Source organism: Pelodiscus sinensis, chromosome 24 (assembly GCF_049634645.1).
Source record: "Pelodiscus sinensis isolate JC-2024 chromosome 24, ASM4963464v1, whole genome shotgun sequence".
NCBI classification, from domain to species: Eukaryota; Metazoa; Chordata; order Testudines; family Trionychidae; genus Pelodiscus; species Pelodiscus sinensis.
Window position 1 is genome coordinate 9,504,159 of NC_134734.1, and position 16,257 is coordinate 9,520,415.

At 52.0% G+C, this 16,257-nt stretch overlaps 1 protein-coding gene across 7 annotated transcripts in view; it reads right to left on the bottom strand.

The window, feature by feature from the left end:
* Positions 1-16,257, bottom strand: part of DLG4 (discs large MAGUK scaffold protein 4) — an 81,465-nt gene that overhangs the window by 21,204 nt on the left and 44,004 nt on the right. For 3 of the 7 annotated variants that reach the window (XM_075907637.1, XM_075907636.1, XM_075907635.1), the window contains exon 2: positions 8,028-8,093. In XM_075907637.1, the coding sequence (XP_075763752.1) occupies positions 8,028-8,093 (66 nt within the window). Of the gene's footprint in view, positions 1-182; positions 1,010-7,928; positions 8,094-16,257 lie in introns of those variants that run through there. The other 4 variants (XM_075907634.1, XM_075907633.1, XM_075907632.1 and 1 more) reach the window with 2 other exon arrangements.

The following is a 16,257-nucleotide window of genomic DNA, read 5'->3' on the forward strand; positions in this document are numbered from 1 at the left end:
ACTTTTCCTGTCCTCCTGTGCCCCACTCTAGCCTCCGTTCTCCCTCAACCCCCCCACATCCCGTGTCTGTCCCCCCATCTCCCTGCCCCCCCAGCCATCAGCCAGTCCCGTTCCAGCCCCCTTTCCTGCCAGCTCGTCTCTTCCTTATCCCATCTGCCCCCCGTCCCCCCCCCCCCCCGTACCGTGGCCCGGCCCCGCAGCCGCTGGCCCCGCCGCACGTTGTTCAGCAGCCGTCGGCCCATCTTCTTGGCGTACCAGACCGACACGAACATGGCCCCGGCCCGCTGCAGCCCGGCTCCCCGAGGGGCAAAAGAGCGGGGGAGGGGAGCTAGATCTTCCCGCCTCCACCGGCCGCCCCCCCGTTTCCCCCCGCGCTGCAGGGACCCTCCTGCTGCTGCCCTCGACAGGCAGGATTCCCCCCCAACTGCCTCCCGCTGCTGCAGGGCTCCCCCGCTGCTTCCCCTCCCCCGATCAGCGGACAGGGACAATCGCTCCGAGGAGGAAGCGATTTTTTATCCCTCCACCACCAGCGGCCGAGGCTTCCCCCCCAACTCCGAGGCCCCTTCCCCCATCCCGAGTCCCAGCCGGGGGCCGGAGCGAGCCGCGGATCGCGCAGGAATCGTCCCCCCGCGTCTGACGGAGACACCAGCCGGGCGCAGGATTGGGCGACGGAGCGGGCGGGGGAGGGAGGCCGCTCCCCCATCCCCCCACACCACGGCCACCCTTCCCCTCTCGCTAAGGGAGAATCACAGCCTGGGTCGCCCCCCATCCTGCCGGTGCCCCTTACTCTCGACCTGCAGCCCCACGTCAGCCCTGGCCCTCCCCAGCTCTGCCGGTGCCCCTCACTCCCTACCCGCAGCTCCTGCCAGCCCAGCCCTGGGCTCTCCTAGCCCTGCCGGCAACCCGCAGCCCCAAGCTGCAATTTCAGAGCTCCCTCCCCCCACCGCTGAGATGCAAGCACGTCTGTAGTGGGGCGCCGTACATGTTTAACAGCCCCCAGCACTGCTGCCAGATTATTTGGGACAGGAAGTGAAGGATGGTTCTGTCTCCCACTGACACAGAAGGGAGGGGGACAAGTCAGAACAGTCTGACCAATGGGGGAATAAAGCCCGAACACCGGGGTCCTGGGGACATTAACTGAAACTACAAAGACAAGTGCTCAGTAAGAGCAATGGGGGCAGGGAGCCAGGACTCCTGATTTCTTTCCCCAGCTCTGGGAGGAGAGTGGGAGCAGGTGAATTAGAGCAGGGGCTGGGAGCCACAGCTCCTGGGTTCTAGTCTTCTACATGTGCCTCAGTTTCCCCCCTGGGCGGTATTTAACCCCATCCACTGGCGTCAAGGTGTCGTACTCAGACGAGGCCACGCGGTGGCGCCAAAGTCCTGCAGGTAGCTGCTTCCGGCATCGCACCATTTCACACAGAGCCTTAAAGGCACAGGTTTCGTGTACTTTGGGAGGAGGGGCAGGGCGCCAGCTAGGGAGGCTGTGAATGATGGGCGGGAGGGGGGAACAGGAAAGGGAAGGGGAGAAAGAGAGAAAGAAAAGTCTCCCCAGTATGACTACAGGAATGGAAAGAAGAGACCTGGGAAATGACAAAGTGAAAGCAGAAATAAGGGCCAAAAGAAGCCTTTGATTCAGGGGGCGGAACAGAGGAATGAAAGAAGGAACAGAACCATCAATAAAACAGGGCAGAAGCAGCCAAATGGCTGGGGGATGATAAACACAAGGAAAGAGGAAAGCACTGTCAGATAAGGGTATGGAAAGACACCAACAGGGGTAATGCTGATAGGGGGTAACATCAATAGGGGTAACAACAACAGGGATGACACTGAAGGGGGTAATACCGATGGGGATGATGCTGACAGGGGTAACACCAGTAAGGGATGACATTGACAGGGGGTAACACTGACAAAGGGGTAACACCAACAGGGGATAATGCTGACAGGGGTAACACCAATGAGGAATGCCAACAAGGATAACACTGACAGGGAGTAATACCAATGAGGGATAACGCTGACAAGGGTTAACACTGATGGGGATAATGCTGACGGGGTAACACCAACAGGGATAACAAACGGAATAATGCTGACAAGGGGGTAACACTGATGGGGATAATGCTGACTGGGGGTAACACTGATGAAGGATAACACTGACAGGGGGTAACGCCGATGAGGTATAACACTGAAAAGGGGTAACACTGATGGGGATTATGCTGACGGGATAACGCCAATGAGGGATAATGCTGACAAGGGGTAACATTGATGAGGAATAACACTGTCGGGGGGTAACATTGAAGGGCTGCGTCTACACTGGCATGATTTTGCGCAAATACTTTTAACGAAAAAGTTTTTCCGTTAACAGTATTTGCACAAGAGAGCGTCTATACTGGCATGTGCCTTTGCGCAAAAACATCCGTGCCAGTGTAGACGCTCTCTTGCGCAAGAAAGCTCCGGTGGCCATTTTAGTCATCAGGCTTTCTTGCGCAAGAAATTAACGTTGCTGTCTACACTGGCCTTCTTGTGCAAGAATACTTGCGCAAGAGGGTTTATCCTTGAGCGGGAGCATCCGAGTATTTGCACAAGAAGCACTGATTTAATACAGTAGAACATCAGAAATACTCGCGGCCAGTGTAGACGGGCGGCAAGATTTTGCGCAAAAGCACACAAAATCTTGCCAACGTAGACACAGCCATGAGGAATAACACTGACAGGAATAATGCCGATGAGGGATAATGATGACGAGGGTAACACTGATGGGGATAATGTGGATAGGGAGAACACCAACAAGGGGTAATGCTGACAGAGATAACACCAATGGGGAGAACACTGATGAGGAGAATGCTGACAGTGGATAACTCAGATGGGGTAACACCCATAGGGAGAATGACAGGAGTAACACCAACAGGGATAACAGCAATACTGACGGGCTGTGTCTACATTGGCACCCTTTTCCGGAAAAGGGATGCTAATGAGACAAGTCGGAATTGCAAATGCCGCGGGGGATTTAAATATCCCCTGCGGCATTTGCATGAACATGGCTGCCGCTTTTTTCCATCTCGGGGCTTTGCCGGAGAAAAGCGCCAGTCTAGACGGGATCTTTTGGAAAATAAAGCCTTTTCCAGAAGATCCCTTATTCCTCTTAAAATCAGGAATAAGGGATCTTCTGGAAAAGGCTTTATTTTCCGAAAGATCCCGTCTAGACTGGCGCTTTTCTCCGGCAAAGCTCCGAGCCAGAAAAAAGCGGCAGTCATGTTCATGCAAATGCCGCGGGGGATATTTAAATCCCCCGCGGCATTTGCAATTCCGACTTGTCTCATTAGCATCCCTTTTCCGGAAAAGGGTGCCAATGTAGACACAGCCACGGGGTTACATTGATGGGGATAACTCAGATGTGGGAGAACACCAGCACAGATGGGGATAAAACCATCGGGGATAACAACGCCAGGGGATAACACGGATGGGATAACAGCAACCGGGGTAACATTGAAGAGGATAACACGGATGGGGGTAACACTGATGGGGATAAAAGTGATGGGGGTAATATCGACGGTGGATAACATGGACAGGAGTAACACCAACATGGGTAACACCAACGGGGGTAAAAGTAAGGGACAAAAAGGGGTGGTAATGGAAGGAGAAAATGAGAGAGGGAGCAAAGGAAGGACTGGAGGAATGGTGCGAGGAGATGGAAGTGGCTGAAAGTTGAAGCACAGAACTAATGAAGGAATAAGGGAAAGTATGTAACCAATACAGAAGAAATAAATTTGGGGCCAGGGCAGGGGGAAAGGATGTCTTATCTCCTCCCCCCCCCCAACAGCCCTGCCTGCCAGGGGAGAGCACCCCCTGCTCAGCCCCGGTCCCACAGCGCCCCAAGGGGCTGTGTCAGTGTCTTGCCCTTTGCTAGCCCTTGTCTGGGCAGGTTCCGCAGGGCTGTTAATTGGATTGTAGCAGGAAGGGATTAAAGCTTTGGGAGGCTGGGGCAGCTACATAAGGGGATCAGAAAGGACATGTGAGAACACTTCCCGCCTGCCCTACCAGAACCCCTCACTCCCAACTCGCAGCCCCTACCATCTCAGCCCCGGGCACCCCCATCCCTGCTGACCCCCAATAGGCTGAGTGCCTCCTGGGTTGTTGTCATTATGCAACACCCCAAATCCATAATCAAGGCAGAAGGAGGCAACCCCCCAAATGTTGCATCACAGCTGGCTGGGGGCAAATAAGCTAGGACGTGTCTTCTACAATCCAGACCCCCCCAAAGAAGCCCCTAAAATCCTGAGCTGTTCTGCCAGGCCTCCTCTTGCTTCCTACTTCTCCAGGCCACCATCACTCTGTACCCTGACATTTCCAACCTCTCGCCTCAAAACAAGCTCGAGATGTGCCCCGATACAAGCTGGAAAGGGTTTGCTTCGTAAAGCTGAAACTCCAAAGTTCATTCCATGCCCCCTAGAATCCTCCAAAATCAGATCCCTTGTTTCACTGTAAGCCTCCGAAGGGTTTAACCTGGGCCCTATACCGCACCCCAAAGCTTCCTTGCCTCTCATGCAGCACCCTTCAAATGTCCTCTGGCATCCACCCCCAGATTTATTATCACACCCTCCAAGTGGCATGTGGTGCACTGTACCCCCTCAGCTTCCTCCCAGTCCCCCCAATGTTTGCTCCTAGGCCCAGTCTGATCCCCTCATGCATTCTACAACCTTTGCCCCCAAGCACATTGCACCCTCCAAATGGAGCCGCTAGCTGAGCTGCCCCCCTGAGCTCACAAACCTCTCTTTGGGACTGAGATGCTAGTGAAGAAATCCCCTCCCCCAAATATCAACCTCCACCCTGTTTTGTGTCCCCCACATGCCACCCTCCGCACAGCTAGCATCTGTGCTCCCCGCCCCAAGTTATAAATACCTCGCCATGGGGCGGAGTGCAAGTTGCGCAGGGAGGGGCGGCGGGGGGGCGCAGGGGTCGTGCATGGGAGTGGGGGGAAGGGAGGAGAGAGGGATACAGAGCTAGAAAGAGACACACCCCAGGCACACACACCCCAGACACACATACCCAACGTTCACACACAGCTAGACACACACACACGTAGAGATGCATAAAGTACACACACACCATGTATACATACAGATACATACACACAATGTACACACAGTACACACTACTCATAGCTAGCCATAACATACACCATGTCTTCACACAGCTACATACATAGGTACACACATGCAAACATCATTCTCCCAAGGTGGACCTCACCTTGCCCTCATCCTGCCAAGTCCTGCTCATGGATGTATTTGCCTGCCCTAATTACTGCCCCTAGAGGCTGGGTGATGCTCACTCCGGGCCAGACAATGACATAGCAGGGCAGCTGCATAGGGTAGCTGCGGGCGGAGCAGGGATGGGAATACAGGACTGCCCGGGTCATTGCCACACTGTCTGCCGGGGGGAATAGGCTCTGGGGTTCTCCACCTCATCACAATGGCCGGGTTGGGTCCAGCAACAGAACCCAGGAGTCCAGGCTTCCAGCTCCCCTGCTCTGACTCATCAGCCCCCACTTCCATCCCAGAGGCAGGGAGAGAACCCAGGAGTCCTGGCTGCTTATTTCCTCCTGCTGACTAGTAAATCATGCTGTGTGTGAAGGGCCCCTATACAAACATGTGAGTGTGCACATACACACACAGTTATGCCCATTGACAGCCAGGCTGTGACACACTTGGACACACATTGACAGATTCACACACACACCCAAGATACACACAGCCACACATGCTGAATCTGATACATACAGAGATCCCCTGACACACAAAGAATGAGACACTCATATTCACAGTGCGCTACCCACATCGGCACCAAGGTACAGGCTGACACTCATAATGCTGCACACTCAGATACACTTATGGCACATCTCAGACACACACTAATCTCAGATACACATAACGCCACACTCTCACACATACACAGATACACATTCACATGCTGAAATAGACACACTCATGGATCTGATAATACACACACAATGATTGACGCATATTGAAACACACAAGTGTGTACATTCTTGCACACACACATGGACAGTGTCAGGAACATGCTAAAATTGACCCATAGAACCCACTGACACATACACACAAAGGCCCTGACTCACATCCATTGACACCCTTTGCTGACACACCATGACTAATACACATGCTCTGCATTGCACACCTAGACCCACACCTCAGAATGTACAGATTCCACTGATGTGCACACAACATTAGACACTCACTCTAAGACACACAGTGGTGTGCGTGTGCACACACCATCCCCCCCCATGATACACACCGACAACCCCAACATGCTCAGGCACATCCTCTGACACACTGGCTACGTCTACACTGGCCCCTTTTCCGGAAGGGGCATGTAAATTTCAGCAGTCGTCGTAGGGAAATCCGCGGGGGATTTAAATATCCCCCGCGGCATTTAAATAAAAATGTCCGCCGCTTTTTTCCGGCTTTTAAAAAAGCCGGAAAAGAGCGTCTAGACTGGCCCCGATCCTCCGGAAAAAGTGCCCTTCAAAGTAGGAATAAGAGCCTCCGGAAAAGGGCACTTTTTCCGGAGGATCGGGGCCAGTCTAGACGCTCTTTTCCGGCTTTTTTAAAAGCCGGAAAAAAGCGGCGGACATTTTTATTTAAATGCCGCGGGGGATATTTAAATCCCCCGCGGATTTCCCTACGACGACTGCTGAAATTTACATGCCCCTTCCGGAAAAGGGGCCAGTGTAGACGTAGCCACTGTGGCTTTGTCTAGACTGCACCCCTTTTCCGGAAAAGGGATGCAGATTAGACACTTTGGAATAGCAAAATCCATGGGGGATTTAAATATCCCCCGCGGAATTTGCATTAACATGGCTGCCACTTTTTTCTGGCTTGGGGATAAGCCGGAGAAAAGCGCCAGTCTAGACGTGATTCGCCGGAAAATAAGCCCTTTTCCGGAGGATCTTTTATTCCTACTTTCAAGGGACATTGTGTATGTGTAAAGTCTCCAGCAGACCAGGGACACCCGGAGCAAAGCCGGGGAGGCGGAGGGGTCCGGCGCCTCTGAGGCTTTGCTGTGACAAAGCCTCAGAGGCGCGGCACCCTGCCGCCGCTGCCGCTTTGCTCCGGTGCCTCTGGTCTGCTGGGGACCGTCTCCAGCAGACCAGGGACACCCGGAGCAAAGCCTCAGCGGCGGTGGGGTCCTGCGCCTCTGAGGCTTTGCCAGAGCAAAGCCTCAGAGGCGCGGCACCCCACTGCCACTGCGGCTTTGCTCCCCGTGTCCCTGGTCTGCTGGGGGGGGGGGGCAGCTAGTGCCCTCCCCCCAGCAGACCAGGCTTTTGTTGTGGACCCTGGGGTAGAGCAGCTGGGGTGCTGTCGGGTTGGTCCTGCAAGGACCTACCTGGCAGCCCAGCTGTTCTGTCCCAGGCTCGAGATTCAGCTGCTGTTGAAACTGATCAGTGGCTGATTCCAGGAAGCTGGGGGCAGAGCAATTCTGCCTCCAGCTTCCTGTAGTCAGCCCCTGGTCAGTTTCAGCAGCAGCGGCTGAATCTGGAGCCAGTTCCAACTTACATACAAATTCAACTTAAGAACAAACCTATAGTCCCTATCTTGTTTGTAACCCGGGGACTGCCTGTATGTACACCCTGACATGCACACATACATACACACACACACACAATCATACACATACATGACACAGCCAGCTGCACTGAAACACACCCCCAGAAAATTACTGAAATGCACACCCTAGCACACACACATACACAAGAGACACACCCAGATGCACTGAGGCCCACACCCGAAGAGCCAGCATTCCTCCATCCACAACACACACGCACAATAGAGGGGGTGGGGAGGTGGGTGTGTGGAGGGCAGCAGGGCTGGGCCGGTGACCCCCTTTGCTGGCCGGGCGCTCGCTGCCCCCCTTCCTACCTTCATGGGGGAGACGTGGGAGTGGGACACGTAGCCGTGGATGCTCTCGATCTGGGATAAGTTCTTCTCCGAGACGTGGACCAGCTCGGGGGCCTTTACCTGGTTGGGGAGATGTGCCGGGCTCTGCTCCAGGGGCGGGCTGTCCTCATCTTGGTAGCGATATTTCTAAGGGATGAGAGGCATATGGTGAGCGCCCTCTGCTGTCTCCTCTGCCCCACAGCATCCCCTGCTGTCCCACAGCACCCCTGTTGGCCCCTTCTGCCTCATGACACCCCCTGCAGGTCCCTCTATACACAGTACCACTATGAGAGCTCCCCAACCCCGCCACACAGTACCCCTTGCTGGCCCCCTCTGCCCTGTGGCATCCTCTACTGGTCCCTTCTGCCCCACCTTGTCCCCTGCTGGTTGGTCCCTCTTCTCGGTGCCCTGTGGGGCCCTTCTACCCCCACCATATAGCACCCCCTGCTAGCCTCTCTGCCCTATGGTGCACCCGTCTCCCCTCTGTCCCCTACCACACAGCATCTCCTGCTGGCTCACTCTTCCACCCTGTACCTCCATGGGGCCCCTCTGTCCCTCTACCACACAGTGCCCCCTGCTGATACCTGCTGCCTAGTGCACCCCTCGCTGGCACATTCTGCCCATCACTACACAATGCTTCCTTCTGGCACCCCTCAGATTCTTGGTGCCCCCTGATGGCCCCCCTTCTGCCCCATAGCCACTTCTACCTCCTGCCTCATGGCGTCCCATATTGGGTTCCCCACCATACAGTGCCCCCGTAGCACCAAGGTGTTCAGCACTGACTCAAGGGACAGTGCCCCACATAGCCCTCCACCATATCCCGTACTCCCGGATTCTCTACATACCCAGTCTGTAGCAATAAAACACCCCAACTTCCCAGCTACAAACCCCCTTCCCTCCACCACTCACTGCCCCCTTCAAATCACTAGCTCTTGGCCTGCTCCCCCACCCAGTGCCCTTTCACCAAGGGGAGGGGGAGATCCTCCCCCCCTCTGTTCCGCATGTACAATAGTGAGGTTCAGCTGCTGTGTCTAGGTTAACAACTACCCCCCTCCAGTGCTGCACAGAGTGAAAGACAGTCCCTAACCTGAACAGCTCACAGTCTAAACAGACAGTCGGAGAGAGGGGAAACTGAGGCAGGGAAGCTGGGAAATCCCTGGCCACACAATTCTTAGTCTCCCCCATTTTCAAATACCTCCAAATAAACAACATTGCACAATAGAGAGCCAGGCATTTATTCCCCTCAGGAGCTCAGGGACTGCTTCAGCCTTTGCTCATTATTTTGTTAATTAAGCACATGAGAATCAAATAATTAACATTGTTCCTCATTGCAAAACTTCCCTACACAATGAATCAATAAAACTTGTTTTAACCATTTGCAGGATGGGATGCCACCCTGTCCTCCATCCTCTAATTTTCTCCACACACAACATTGGAGGCCAAAATGGCACATGGATTTTGCTAGTCCTGCAATATCAGGTCGCACAATTTTTGTTACCTCACTAGCGTAAAAGCTGTACGCAGTGTAGAAGCATAAATTTGTCTCTAGGGAAACTCTCTAGAGTTAACTAGCGAGTTTGTTAATTAACAAGAAGAGGGGAAAATAATTAGTGCTCTTTTTTATAACCAAGTCCTCCCACACAAAGACCAACAAATCAACCAATTTTTAGTGATTTAGGACTAGGACACAAGCCAGCCAGCCAGCTAGCTGCCCCCAGAAATGGTCCCTTCATTTGAAACTGGGGGGCTAAGATAATGGGTAGATTTTCCAAATCGGTTTGATTTTCACTATTTTTGAACATATTTACCTTAAAAACTCTGTACAATAGAGAGAGAGAAATCTGATTCTAGTAAGTGCTCTAGGGTCTCCTTGGAGCTAGCCAATTATTTGGCTCGTTAACATAAGAGGAGAAAAATAATTAGCAGAGTGCATCATAACTGAATTCTACTTTGCAATGGTCATTGTCCTGGTAGGGAAGACTGAATAGAAGGACAGAGTATACATGGCTTTTGTAAGAAGGGAAGGGTGCCCTTTATCAGACTCCCCCAATATCCTGAGGTCTTTGAGAAGCTAATTGCTAATGTTTGGTTCCTAAGAGAGAGCTGCGTTCTTCAGAAATTCCAGCTCCAAACATTTCAACACTAATCAGACATCCAAAAAGTTAAACGAGAAAAACCACACAAATAGACCAACTGAGCCCATCTGGCAAGCCACCACCCTCCACAAAGACCACTCAATCCAAAGATGACCCACCAGAAAGGCAGCCTGACATGAAGAAGAACCAGAGCAATGATTTGACAAAAGTCTGGTTCATCACAGAGAAGACCCAACACAAAGAAGACCCAATGCAAAGACATCTTAATACAAAGATGATCAACCAATGGGTGGAAGCTTGAAATTACAGAGTTCAATGTATCCAATGCTAGTCACCAGCATTGTCACTGATCTGAAAGAAAATGATGGGGAATTCATAGTTCCATAGGTCTGAAGACACCATTACATCATCTAGTCTGATCTCCTATGTAATGTGCCCCATTGACTTTCCCCTATTTTTCCCCATATTGAGCCTAATAACTTGTGTTCAGCTAAAGCATCTTCCAAAAAGAGTATCACTGGAAGCCATCAAAAGATGGAGAAGCCACCACTTCCCTTGGGAATTGGTTCCAAAGGCAACTGTCCCTGACTGTTAAAAACTAGTGCCATCTTCCATGTTTGAATTTCTGGCTTTAACTTGTTCTGCCTGTCCTCAGAACATTCAAGAGCACTTTAATACTTTGGATTTTGATCCTGTAATCAAGTAACCACTCAATCATCTTTCAGAAAAGCTAAACAGATGAAGTGCCTTCAATCTACGAGATAATTTCCAACCCTCGAATAATTTTTCCTGGTTCTTCTTGGCATCCCCTCCAACCCTTCACATGGTCAGATCACAACACCTGTTCTTTGCAACTGCCCACTTTACCTTCCAATCTAAATTGCTCTGTAAATTGGATCCTTCTTTGCTTCCCACCCCATCAGTAGTTAGAGCATCTTTTGACTCTCCAGACCAACATAAAGATGACATAACACAAAGACCACCCACTGCAACAACTCTAATGTGACAGTGACTTAGCACAAAGCCACCCAGAACAACGACCCAATGCAAAGATAATTCAATGACCATGCAATTCAGGGGATGTCTACACTACAGCACTAATTCGAACTAACTTAATTCAAATTAGTTAATTCGAACTAAGCTAATTCGAACTAGTGCATCTAGACCTAAAAACTAGTTCAAATTAGCATTTTGCTAATTCGAACTAGCGTGTCCACATTGAGTGGACCCTGAACTGAGGTTAAGGATGGCCGGAAGCAGTGCCGGCAGGGCATCAGATGAGGACTTAGAGCGTGGAGCTGCTGTCTCAGGCTAGCCGAGGGCTGTGCTTAAACGGACCTGACCCCCACCCTGGACAGACAGTTCTCAGGGTTCCCCACTTGCTTGTCTAACTCGATGAGGAACAGCAAAAGCAGTCCTGGCTTGGAGTGCCCTGAGTGCCCACACTCGACACATCACAGCACTCGGCCATCAGCCCGGCTGCACTTGCCGCAGGCTGCCATCCGGGGGGTCAGTCGAGGGGCTGCAGGAGAGCTTCCACTCCGAGGAGCCTGCAGAGTCACCCCAGTCCTCCCCATCGGGGGCTCGTACCCCATTCCTCCCTCATCTCCTTCCACTTACCCCTCCCTAGCCCCCCCTTCCTGATGTACAAAATAAAGGACACGTGTTGAAAAATAGAAACTCTCTTTATTTAACAAAACTGGAGGGGGGGGATTAACCTCTGGGGAGACTGGGAAAAGGAGGTGGGAGAGGGGAAGAGAAAGGGTGGGAGAGGGGAGAAGGAAACCTGGGAGGAGGGAGCCGGAAGGGGGAAGCCAGGGGAAGAAGGAGGAGGGGAAGTATCAAACTATGGTACGCCATATCTTCAGTACTATGTACAGATATGATCTCCTCACCCCAGAAAAGATATTTTGGCCTTGGAAAGGGTTCTGAAAAGGGCAACTAAAATGATCAGGGGTTTGGAACAGGTCCCATATGAAGAGAGGCTAAAGAGACTGGGACTTCTCAGCTTAGAAAAGAGGAGACTGAGGGGGGATATGATAGAGGTTTATAAAAGCATGAGTGGTGTGGAGAGGGTGCATAAAGAAAAGTTCTTCATTACTTCCCATAATAGAAGGACTAGAGGACACCAAATGAAATGAATGGGTAGCAGGCTTCAACCTAATAACAGAAAGTTCTTCGCAAAGGAAAGAGTCAACCTGTGGAACTCCTTGCCGCAGGAGGCTGTGAAGGCTAGAACTAGAACAGAGTTTAAAGAGAAGTTAGATAAAGTCATGGAGGTTGGGTTCATGGAGTGCTATTAGCCAGGGGGTAGAAATGGTGTCCCTGGCCTCTGTTTGTGGAAGGCTGGAGATGGATGGCATGAGACAAATAGCTTGGTCATTGTCTTCAGTCCATCCCCTCCAGGGTACCTAGTGTGGGCCGCTGTCGGCAGAGAGGCCACTGGGCTAGATGGACCTTTGGTCTGACCCAGTACAGCTGTTCTTATGTTCTTATGTTCTAAGCTCAGGGCTCAGGGTTGGGGGTCTCACTGAACCACCTTGATTTTCATGCAAACCTGCTCCTGGGTTCGCATGTGGCCTTTGGTGGCCAGGCTGGCAGCTATCCTGCCCTTGATGGCCACTTTCCTGTGCATAGTGCGGAAGTCGTGGACGTTGGAGGCCTCCCCCCAAACCTGGATGATGTTCACGATCTCTGCACTAGACCAGGCGGGCGCCTGCCTCTTGATGCCCCAGGCAGGCTCCTGGTCCCGGGAAGAGGCGGAGGGCTGGGTGGTAGCGGGTGGCTGGCTTATGCCGTGCTAGGTGTAGAGTCTGCTGGCGGGGTGCTGGCAGGCTTGCACCTGGCACAAGCACTGTAGCCAGACCGCGCCCCTTTAAGGGCTTCGGGGCCGGGAGGGGGGCAGAAGAGTTTCCCTGGTTTGGCCCAGAGTGGCCACCAGGGCAAGCTGGGAAGGGCTAGCCTCCCACTTGTTCGAATTAAGTGGCTACATAGCCCTTAATTCGAACTACTTAATTCGAACTAGGCGTTAGTCCTCGTAGAATGAGGTTTATCTAGTTCAAATTAAGCTCGAACTAGCGGTTTGCCCATGTAGCGCCTATGAAACTTAATTTGAACTAATGGCTGTTAGTTCGAATTAACTTTGTAGTGTAGACATATCAGAGACTAAGGGAAAAAAAAGATGATCCAATGCAAAGGTGACTCACCACAAAATCAAGCCAACAAAAAAACCCAGTGCAAAGATAACACAATAATCATGCAATGCAGAACCATCACAAAGACTACCCAATACAAAGGTGACACAGAACAAAGACCAATCAGCACAAAGACCCAATGGAAAGATAATGCAAGGCACACCCAAATGCCCTGCCTAGGAGATTGTGACAAATCTTTTCCCCGTCTGCCCCCTGAAGGATGCGTCTTATGGGGAAGCTCAATATTTTATCAAAAAACTGAGTGTCCAAAATCTGAAAATATTGGTGGTGACAAAACTCTGTCTGGAAAGGCCACCAAAATGGACAGCTGGAGTTCTCATGCCTGATTCTGGGGTTCCCCCACTGGGCTGTTTCTCCCATGATGCATCACAGCCAGGGACTCTCCACAGTGGCAAAGAAAGATTGGGAACTGTGATGCATTATGGGAGTTGTATCCAGCCCAAGAGGAGAGGCTATAGAGGATGATAGAAGCTTGAGTCATCTTACGGACAACTCGAAGGAAGCATTACTGAATTGAACTGATGGCATGATTTTTCAGCCTGAGATCATAGTCTCATTGTTCTTCAAAGACCCCTCTCCCCAACTAAGATTGAGGCACCACATGCTTTGCACTTCAGTTGTAATAACTAGGCCTCCAACTTTACCTTAAATGTGAATTCCACCATAAAAAGTGAGTGAAAGTTTATGAAGTGTCATAACAAGAAATGTTGATAGGAAAACAGGTATCAAAGGGAAACAGAAAAACTGAATGATCCACACAGAAAAAATTCCTGATATAACGCAAGGACTGTGGTAAGGCCCTGCCCAATATACAAGAGAAGTGTGAGACCCCAAATCAACAGACTACAATTGATCTGTTGGAAATTCCACCTAACTGGTGAAAAAACAAGGACTCTTGTGGCACCTTAGGGTATGTCTACACTACAAAGTTAATTCGAACTAACAGACGTTAGTTCGAATTAACTTTGATAGGCGCTACACATGCAAACCGCTAATTCAAACTTAATTCGAACTAGCGGAGCGCTTAATTCGAACTAGGTAAACCTCATTCTACAAAGACTAACGCCTAGTTCGAATTAACTAGTTTGAATTAAGGGCTGTGTAGCCACTTAATTCGAACTGGTGGGAGGCTAGCCCTCCCCAGCTTTCCCTGGTGGCCACTCTGGGCACCACCAGGGAAACTCGTCTGCCCCCCTCCCGGCCCCGGAGCCCTTAAAGGGGCACAGGCTGGCTACGATGCCCGTGCCAGGTGCAAGCCTGCCAGCACCCAGCCAGCAGACCCTGCACCTGGCATGGCACGAACCAGCCACCCGCTGCCACCCAGCCCTCCACCTCTTCCCGGGACCAGGCTGGTGCCTCCCGGGAGCCTGCCCAGGTCTGCAAGAGGCAGGCGCTCACCTGGTCTAGTGCGGAGATCATGGACCTCATCCACGACTTCCGCACTAGGCACAGGAAAGTGGCCGTCTAGGGCAGGATATCTGCCAGCCTGGCCACCCAGGAGCAGGTGTGCATGAAAATCAAGGTGGTCCAGTGAGATTCCCGATCCTGAGCCCTGAGTTTGAATGGCCGTACTGGGTCAGACCAAAGGTCCATCTAGTCCAGTAGCCTGTCTACCGACAGCGGCCATCACTAGGTGCCTTGGAGGGGATGGACCGAAGACAATGACCAAGCCATTTGTCTCGTGCCATCCATCTCCAGCCTTCCACAAACAGAGGCCAGGGATACCATTTCTACCCCCTGGTTAATAGCACTCCATGGACCCAACCTCCATGACTTTATCTCACTTCTCTTTAAACTCTGTTATAGTTCTAGCCTTCAAAGCCTCCTGTAGCAAGGAGTTCCACAGGTTGACTCTTTGCTTTGTGAAGAAGAACTTTCTTGTATTAGTTTGAAGCCTGCTACCCATTCCTTTCCTTTGGTGTCCTCTAGTCATTCTATTATGGGAACAAATGGAGAACTTTTCTTTATGCACCCGCTCCACACCACTCTTGCTTTTATAGACCTCTATCCTATCCCCCCTCCGTCTCCTCTTCTCTAAGCTGAAAAGTCCCAGTCTCTTAGTCTCTCTTCATATGGGACCTGTTCCCAACCCCTGATCATTTTAGTTGCCCTCCCCTCTCCCAGCCTCTCTCTTCCCCTCTCCCACCTCCTTTTCCCAGTCTCCCCGAGTTTTGTTCAATAAAGAGAGTTTCTATTTTTGAACACACTTCCTTTATTTTGTACATCAGGAAGGGGGGCTAGGGAGGGGTAAGTGGAAGGAGGTGAGGGAGGAATGGGGTACGAGCCCCCGATGGGGAGGACTGGGGTGGCTCTGCGGGCTCCTCGGGGTGGAAGCTCTCCTGCAGCCCCTCGATTAACCCCCCCGCATGGCAGCCTGAGGCAAGTGCAGCCGGGCTGATGGCCGAGTGCTGTGATGTGCCGAGTGTGGGCACACAGGGCACTCCAAGCCAGGACTGCTTTTGCTGTTCCTCATCGAGTTAGACAAGCAAGTGGGGAACCCTGAGAACTGTCTGTCCAGGGTGGAGGTTGGGTCCCTTTAACCACAGCCCTCGGCTAGCCTGAGACAGCAGCTCCACGCTCTAAGTCCTAATCTGATGCCCTGTCGGCACTGCTTCTGGCCATCCTTAACTTCGGTTCAGGGTCCACTCAATGTGGACATGCTAGTTCGAATTAGGAAAACGCTAATTCGAACTAGTTTTTAGGTCTAGATGCACTAGTTCGAATTAACTAATTCGAATTAAGTTAGCTCAAATTAGTGCTGTAGTGTAGACATACCCTCAGAGACTAAGGCAGGGGAGTCCAAACTTTTTTCAAACAGAGCCAGATTTGAAGAAGTGAACATGCGTGAGGGCCGTCCCCGTACTCTCAGCCCCAAGGCGGAGGGCCCGCGGGATCGGAGGCGGGCGGAGAGCGCAGGGCACGCCGGCCTCACGGCGGCCCAGGGGGCAGGGCGAACCTGCAGCCAAGCGGGGGACCGCGGCTGCAGACGTGCCCTACAGG